The sequence below is a fragment of the Lycium barbarum genome, chromosome 5, assembly GCF_019175385.1.
Source record: "Lycium barbarum isolate Lr01 chromosome 5, ASM1917538v2, whole genome shotgun sequence".
In the NCBI taxonomy this organism is placed as follows: Eukaryota; Viridiplantae; Streptophyta; class Magnoliopsida; order Solanales; family Solanaceae; genus Lycium; species Lycium barbarum.
The window spans coordinates 11062487-11072056 of NC_083341.1; the positions used below are offsets into that span (position 1 = coordinate 11062487).

The 9570-nt window shown below is 36.6% G+C and overlaps 1 protein-coding gene across 1 annotated transcript; it reads left to right on the forward strand.

Annotated features, from left to right (window-relative positions):
- Nucleotides 1–882: 882 nt before the first annotated feature.
- Nucleotides 883–6187, forward strand: LOC132639185 (putative wall-associated receptor kinase-like 16). Its single transcript, XM_060355660.1, has 3 exons — nt 883–1807; nt 2206–2361; nt 5000–6187. Exons 1-3 carry the CDS (start codon nt 883–885, stop codon nt 6169–6171), a joined length of 2253 nt encoding a protein of 750 aa, XP_060211643.1. The 3' UTR covers nt 6172–6187.
- Nucleotides 6188–9570: the final 3383 nt, after the last annotated feature.

The window sequence follows — 9570 nt, forward strand, 5'->3', positions numbered from 1 at the left end:
ACAAGGGCAGAGCCAGCCTTAAAGCTATGTATTTGGCAGAATCCAATATCTTTGGCTCAAACCCCGTATTTGTATTAATAAATTTATTTATCTATTATTGTTCAGAATGCAATAAGCAAGGATTGTAGTTCAAAATCCATAAATTAGAAATCGCTCCGCCTGTGCCCGCAAAGCAAGTTGCCCAAGAATTTTTAGTGTCAACTTGTAGAGAGGAGTTTTCCACCTTGAAAGTCTTTTGGAAACTAGAATTTTTAGTGTCAACTTGGCCATGAGCAGTGAGGCATCTATCTGATAAGCAGAGCACGACTTCTCTCAAGGTTGTCTGCATTATTTCAACAAGAGAATTAGTAAAAGAGATCAATATACTATTTAAGTTTAACAGACAATTAGTTGTTGATTCTTTAATTCTCAACAAGGTATTTACAAAAATACTCCTTTGACAAACTGTACTCCTAATCTTATCCTTTTTCAAGAATTAGATTTTAGCACAAGTATCTCTGTAGTTCCCACTTGTATTTGTTTTTATTACATCTTTCTATATTTAGAAATATTCTAACTTCAACCTTCTCATTTTACTCATAATGACATGATCTTGTAGCCGCAAAGAAATGTCTATGAATGGTTTTAGGTTTCAAAAGTCTTTTTTTCTTAGGGGGGGGGGGGGGGGGGGGTTGGTGAATACCTTTAAGTCTTTTATACTAATAAAGCTGAGGAATTCAAAAGAACTGTCTAACATGTCAAGAAATTTGAAACTTGCTATAACAATTTCAAATGGATTTCCATAGCATATATTATTATCCTTCTTCAAGCTAAGTAGGCCTAGTCTATATATATATATACACACACTTCAAAACAAAGCCTAGCTAAACCTAAAGTAGTAAAATGGCTTTTCTTGCCTTTATGCTTCTTATTCTACCTTTATTAGCTATGTCAATAGAGAGCACGAACATGAGCAACATCGCCAAGCCTGGCTGCCAAATGAAATGTGGGAACTTGACTGTTCCTTACCCGTTCGGTATCGGTATAGATGCTGGTTGCTCTATACACTTTATATTCGACATCATTTGTGATACCTCATCCGATCCTCCTATCGCCTATCTTAACACTGGAGCCTCGAATGTGCTCAACATACCAACTAGAGCCGCAGAGGTCATCAACATATCAACTAGCCAAATACGGGTAAGAAACACGTTAGCAAGTCAATGCTATGAACAAAATGGGGAACTAGCCAGCCAAGAAATTATGTTTATCAATACAGGAGTGCCGTTTTTCATGTTATCTGAGAAAGATAACAGGTTGACTCTCATAGGCTGTGATGACTTAGCTATGGGTTTTGTTTTTTCATTAAATGACGGGCGAAATTTTAGCACTGGGTGTATGACTACGTGTTCAAGAGGTAAGGATGTGAGCAATAATGGGACTTGTTCCGGGATTGGTTGCTGTCAAGCAGTCATCCCTAAGGGATTGACTACCTTTTTGGGATTGGTGAGTAGCCCGGAAAATCACACTAATGTCTGGTCCTTTAACCCTTGTGGCTATGCCTTCCTTGGCGATCACGAAAAGTTTACCTTTAGGGGTGTATCAGACTTCACGGACCCGAACTTTGTGAGCAGAGTAGTGAATGATGTTCCTATTGTGATTGACTGGGCAATTGGGAATCAGAGTTGCAGCGAGGTTAGAAACTCCACTGCCTATTCATGCAAGGAACATAGTCTATGCGTTGATTCTGAAAGTGGGCGTGGAGGTTATCGATGCATTTGTGAGGAAGGATATGAGGGAAATCCTTATCTCAGTCCAGGCTGCCAAGGTTTGTATTCTTGCCTAATTTATAGGAGTTTAATTTTTGGGACTCTAGTTCTCTTTGGTAAGGAACACTAAACTCGCTTTCTAAAGTTCAAATTCGGATGCATCAGGCCGGTGAGTTTGACATCGTAGAGTTGAAACCACCAAAAGAAAATCTACTCACTCACAGATTAATCTAATTTAATACGTCGCAAAAGTATCCACAGCCTATATGTAAATTCATGTAGGAAGGGGGATTTTTGAGGCAGCAAAATGCAAAGTAAATAAATAAATAAAGACAACAATGGTGAACTCCCTCAACTCCTCCCAACCCCCCCCCCCCCCCGCCCCCACCCCCTCTTTCCCCGAACAAGGGGTACATATACTATCTGATGAACTAATTTGAGCATTCCCTCAAAACAGATATCGATGAGTGTGCAAAAAATCCTTGTGATGGAATTTGCAAGAACAGTCCAGGAGGGTTTCAGTGTTCCTGTCCGAAGGGATATTTTGGCGATGGCCAGAAGGGACGTGGTTGCCAGAAGGAGCATGATTTCCCCATCTTGAAGTTATCTCTTGGTATGTAAACACAACTACAATGCATGAAGTTTCAATTTGGCAGTTGATTAAATTCTATCAAACCAACAACAACATACCATAGCGCCCAGCAGATCACTATTGGCAGCGCAAAATATGGTGATCAGTGTAAACCTGTCCAAAGCAAAATATTTTTTCAGATTAACTGGACCGTGCAAAGGGCAATGGCCTATGCTTTTCCCAAGATCAATTTTCCTCCTCTATGGACACAACTATGCAGCGCAGTGGAAAGTATGAAACCAAAAATTATTTGCAAGTCCGTTCTATGGAAGAAACCGGAGCCTGGATGGGTCAAGATCAATACCGATGGAAGTTTTTGTGCCCAAAGTGGAAAAGCGGGAATAGGAGGGGTAATCAGGGATTATCATGACTCCTTAATTATCGCCTTCTCCGCCCCATCGAGATGCGAAAGCAATAACTTGGCAGAAGCCAGCGCTGCATTATTTGGTGTACAATGGTGCATGGCAAATGGTTTCAATCAATTTCTCCTTGAACTTGATTCTCTTTTGATTGTTAATATGATCGAACAGAACGACCTCAGAAATTCCAAGCTCAGAGAGACTCTAAGCTCCCTACATACTCTTCTGAATCATGCTAACTTCCAGGTCACACACTGTTATAGAGAGGCCAATCAAGTGGCGGATGTCCTAGCTAAACATGGTGCAAATCTGAACCAACCTATGCTACTGATTGATCATAGATTTTTGCCTAGAATCATTCGTGGTGCTTACCACTTGGATGCTTGTCAGTTGCCTAGTTTAAGAATAAGATATGACAAAGCTAACTTCTTTGTCAGTTGATCATGTATTTTGATTCCAGTTTAAGGGAATATTTCATCCTGATCACTATGTAATTTCCCTTAAATTGATTAGAGGTCAGGCCAAGCCCCCCTCTTCTTTTGTAAGCTCTCTTCAGTGAAATATCAGGCACACGAGCCCTTTGTGATTAAAAAAATAAAAAATAAACAACATACCCAGATATTAAAATATATATTAGATCATAATATGGTTAAAAATAATAGATCCAAGCTCAAAATGATTAGCTAGTAGTGCCAAATTTAGGTAGTTCTAGTCTTATGCCACATTTGTTTGCACTTAATGAAGGTCATAATCTTAATCATTAAAATCTTAGTCACTAAGTCTATTTTTTTTTAAGTTTGAATCTTAATCATTAAGTACGTTGTTTTTTCAATTTTACAACCACTTAATGTGTTTGAACTGCTAGCCACTCACCATTATCAACTACCACCACCAACGCGGCCATTTACCGTAGTCAACTGTCATATCACTAGCCATCATTTACAATCATCACCACAAATCAGAATTACCATAACAACAACCGGCACTACCAACAATCACCATCAACCACCACTATGTATAGCCGACCACCGGCATCATTCACCACTACCATTAACTATTACTATCATCCACCGCAATTATCCGCCGCCACAACTAACTACCACCACCTTTAACCACTATTGTTAGTCACCATCTCCATTAGATACTACCCCCAACCAACATCATCAGTCAACACCATCCCCAGTGGACACCCACAGCCAACACCACCAACCACCACATCATATTTTAAAAATATTTTGTTGATATAGTATTAGATTAACTTAGTATTTTATTTGAACTTTATATTTATTGCTTAAATGAAGACAAGTTTTATATATTCAGATGTTGAGAAAACAAACAGTCTTAATTATTTAGTATTTGGTTCCTAATACAATATCTTAATATTCAGATGAAATAATAAGAAATTTCATTGTTGGCATCAAGAAGATGCAGAATAATACAAAAGTTATGAAGATACAAAACTTTGTTAGCTCAATTACAAAAAAGACTAAACTAGTACCAGAGAGTTGCTATGGGTGTATATTCAATAAACACAAATGAGGTCTTAGTCTGTGTGATTGGAGACGCAGGAAATAATACATAAATTGCCACGGTAAACAAGGGAAATAAATTGACCACCAAGACTTAAGTGGAATCTCAATAAAGAGAAAGAAAACTACATCGATAAGCAAATTATCACCGTAATAGAGAGATTTTAAAATCAGTGAATTTGCAAAATCTCCAAACTTATATATTCAAGTTCAACATAAACTATCTTCACCTAATGTTGTTGAGCATATCATATGATAAGTGAAATATTTTTAAAGCTGTCCAGTCTTAATTTATCTTTCACAGTTTGTGGCTTCTAGTTGTGCCTTACACTGGCTTGTGTAGAACGTTATTGTCGGATAAGCAGATCCACCATCCTTCTAGTGGCTCCAATACCACTTGAAGGGGACGAGAGAATAGCATGGAAATAATCACAATAAAAGAACTATATACATGAAAAAACCTTCTCTAATAAGGGAAAATCACAAGTGCCGCTACTTTACAACCACTACTCAAGCATCACAAAGTCTTGGAGAGTATTACACACCCAAAAGAAATACCCTCTTTTGAAACACAATTCCTCATAGACTATGTTTCTCCCTATGATTTGACTATAAATATGAGAGAATAATCTGTTCTATTTGTAAGAGAAGAAAAATATGTTCTCCCAAGAAACAGTGTCAAAAAACAAATATCCTAATGTTTTTTGATATTCTACTCTATTGATCAAACAGGTTTAGGTCTTGGATTGTTGTCACTACTGGTTAGTGTCACTTGGATATATTTCAGTATAAAAAGGAGAAAAATTCTGAAATTACGGGAGAAGTTCTTCCAGCAAAATGGTGGTATGCTATTAAAACAGCAGATGTCGTCCAATTTAAATAAAGTGTTTACAACTGAAGAGCTTAAAAAAGCCACCAACAACTTTGCAAAAGATCGCATCCTTGGAGCAGGTGCAAATGGTGTAGTTTACAAAGGGGTTCTACCAGATCAGCGCATAGTTGCAATCAAGAAGTCAAAAAAACTCGAGCAAAACCAAGTAGAAGAGTTTATAAATGAGGTTGTAATACTGACTCAAATTAACCACAAGAATGTGGTGAAACTATTGGGATGTTGCTTAGAGGCTGAAGTTCCTTTATTGGTCTACGAATACATATCCCATGGTACACTTCACCGCCATATACACACCAATAATGGAGAAATGCCTTGGCTTTCTTTCCAAAATCGGTTAAGAATTGCTGTTGAATCTGCTGATGCCTTTAGTTATCTCCACAATACAACTACTATACCTATTCTACATAGAGACATCAAATCAGCAAATATACTACTAGATGACTACTACACAGCAAAGATTGCTGATTTTGGGGCTTCGAGGTTAAGACCTTTCGACCAGGCTGATATGAGTTCACTTATACCAGGAACATTGGGTTATCTAGACCCTGAATGCATACAAATGGGACTGTCAGATAAGAGTGACGTCTATAGTTTTGGTGTAGTACTCGCAGAGTTGTTAACTGGAAGAGAAGCTATCGATCTCACTTTGCCCAACAGAGAGAAGAGCTTAGCCGCACATTTCAAAGCTTCCGTGAAGGAGAATCGCTTATTTCAGATTCTCCATCATCGGGTTTTGAAAGAAGGCTCTTTGGATCAGCTTAATGCCATCGGTGAGCTTGTGGTTAGATGCCTTGACACAAAAGGAGAAGAAAGACCTACCATGAGAGAAGTGGCGAATGAATTGGAAGGATTCACTCAATATAATACCCGTTGTTGGGCTCATCATGACCAGGAAAACGATCAACTACAAATGGGAGAAATGATCAGTGAACAGAAGGATCTTTATATTGTGGTAATGCACACTTCCACCAATTGTGATACATCATCAAGTGTTCATCAAGCCCTGGATTAGCGTGAAACGTGAAGAAGACCCCCTCTTTGATGGTTAATTATTGAAATTTCATAAATCAGTGTATTTGCATGATCATTTGATCATTCATTCATTGCTATTAAGAACCCATCAATTTAAAAGAATATTCGTGTTTTTATTTGATCAACTAATGATTTGCTTATTGCTTAATTAATACGATCTAAAAGTGGTCTCTGCGTGAGTATTTATGTATGCATTGGGTCAAGTTTTAATTTTCTTATCATTGGCCCTGATCCCTTTCTAGAAACCCCTCAATGAAAGGAATGTTGCTTGCTTTTTGCTCCTTCCTCTCATTTCGTGTAGTGTCTAAGTAATGTTCCATCATCATAAAAAGATGAAACTTTTCAAAAGGCAGAATACATAAATGGCCCCCTAAACTTGCCAAGTATTTTCAATTTAGACACCTGAAATTGGGGTGCGACCTATTGAATACTTTAAGTTGTCGGAAATTGTTCCTATTAAACGCCTCAAAAAACAGTCAGCCAGAAATACAGAATGCTCGGAGTATACTCATCGATGAGGTGGAAAAAGACCAATTAAAAAAGAAACATCAGCAAAAAAAAAAAAAACATGAAGGAGTTCACTACTACTGATCAAGCATGTTATTCGGTGATGAGTTTTTCCAGACCATACAAAGCAAAACAAGGAGTCGTGGAGTTTCGAGGATTTGGGCCGGGGAAGGGGGGGGGGGGGGGGTGTTGGGTGTGATTTTCATCACTGTCTGCAAGACGATGAACTTCAACCAAGTCAAAGATTCCTTTTGGATTTGCCATGATGTACAGAGTAAAAGAGGTTGAGTTTTAAAATGAAGAAAAAAGAGGAGAGAAGGCAGGCAAAACGAAGATATTTCCCACCAAAATCCGATAGTAGATCTCCGTTTGGTGGTTCTCTCTAGTGAAGGCAAAGGTCACTGTGGTCGGACTCGATTACCAATCTCTGCATTATCCAATTTATTAATCCCGAGCTCTTCTCTTCGAAACTAAGAATAAAGGTGGGATACATGGAGGGGGACTCCAACAGGTTAAGTATCTTTGTGACATATATTGTATATCACCATTTTGGTGATAGATTTTGGAGAAGAAGGAAGTGGTGTGCGAGTGGTGCAAAGGAATAGAGAGAGATAGTGCGGGATATCAGGAATGAAAAATTCGAAGTCTTGTAGTGTAACTAAACTGTTAAGCTCAGAATAGGAATTGAACGAGTCGTATAACTAAACAATATCGGTCAATGGAAATACTGATTCAAAGGAGTTTTCCCTTGTCGGCCAGGATTCGAAGTTAAAATCTTGCACAGAGTCAATAGATTGAGTAAATATCTCAAAAGGTCATTGAACTATGAGGAATTATGTAGCAAAATCATTCAATTTTATTTTGTATCAATAAAATCACTCAACTTATGGGTTTTCTCTTATAAAATCACTCAACCAAATTTATCCCAAAAAAAAAAATATGACATGGCAAATAAATTAATTTTTTATGCCATGTAGACATGAATCCTACAAATAAAACAGAATTAAAGAAGACCCATATCTCATTAATCTTTGTATCTGATTAAAACAAAATTAAAAGCATAAATGTTGTTATATTTTGATATGTGTAATCATCATTAGGTCAAAGAGAATAGTAACGCTTTGCGTTAATAATCATGTAGTGATGATTTAGACGCTGATTTTAATCATATAATAAAATGAATTCAAAAACACTAGCTTCTAAGAAATCAGAGTAAATATAAACGCTGCTATATTGTATGTGTTGAAATACCTCAACGAATAGGAATTGGTTAAATAAGTCGCTTAACCAGTAGCCCAACCTAATTACTCCAGTACTATATAAATTATAACATATCCTTTGTTTTCTTCATCTTTCAATATCTTTTCTTTTAATGTTGAAGAAATTTTGGGAGCTGTTCTAACTTCTTTTTTTTTTTTTTTTGGTTGTAACTTATACAAAAAAAAAAATCAGTTTTACCAAGTAAAAACAAAAAAATAAATTAATCAGCCCTGTCATAATTTTGTTTTAATCAGACAAAAAAATCAATAAGATAAGGGTCTTCTTTAATTTTATTTTATTTGTGGGGTCCGTGTCTACATGACATAAAAGATTAATTTATTTTTTCATGTCATATGTTTTTATGACAAATTTGATATAGTGATTTTATAAGAGAATCCATAAGTTAAGTGATTTTATTGATACAAAATAAAGTTGAATGACTTTGTTAGATAATTTCTTTGAGTGATCTTTTGAGATATTTACTCTCAATAGATTCAATAGCCAGCGATCCTAAAAAATGCTGTTAAATTTCAAGAAGGAACATACAAACCAATTCTCCCTCCCACAAAAATGACCTACAAAAAGAAACGAAGAGAAAAAACTAGGACGAGAGTAAGATATAAAAGGTAAACAAAAGCATACTTCCTAACAGAAATTCAAGTCAACAAAGTTCCAAGTTTCTGATGCTTAATGCTTGTATCTTCTTTTGCAGGGAAACAAGTTTCCATAAATTTCAACATTTCGGCTGATCAACCAATAAAAAAAAAGTAACAATAACATACCCAGTGTAATTCCATAAGTGGGGTGTGGGAAAGGTAGGATGCAATGGCGGAGCCAGGATTTTTACTACGAGAATTCAAAATTTGAAAATAAACACGTGAAGAAGCTAAAGGGTTCGACATATACTATATATATGCAAAAAAATAATTTTAACCTGGGATATATAGTGTAATTTTTCATTGAGGGGTTCGGATGCACCACCTTAGCTTGCTTCCACTTAGCTCCACCCCTGGTAGGATGTACGCAGACCTTACCCTACCTTTGTGAGGTAGAGAGGTGTTTCCGATAGACCATCGGCTCAAAAGAAGTGAACTAATAAAAAAATTACTGTCAAATATGAATGCAATAACTGTGACCTTTTTTTTTTCCAAGCAAATTTATACCATTAGATAGGGTGTCTAGTGTCCTTTTTATTAATAAAAAAAAAACTAATCCTCAAGAAGGAGGAGTACAAGTAAAGGGGGAGGGGGGGGGGGGGGGGGGGCTAAACCTTATTTTATCAATCCTAATGAGATAACGAACCTCTAGCAATTAACAAGCATAAAAAAATAAGAGCTAGATAGTACTAGATATGTTATGATCATCACAAAGTTTATCTACACTACATGATGATATTACAAGGAAGAATGCTTACATAATGAAAAAATATTTAAAATCAAGAAGAAAATTTGAGTTATCAACCTCAAACTTCCTTTTTACAAATGTATGAACCAAATAGGAACACTGGCCCATCCAAAGTAACTTGATATAACTGTAACCATGACTGCATTTTTTTTCGTGTACTATTCCCTGACTACATGTTTATACTGTTTAAGTTTTGAGACCGCAAATA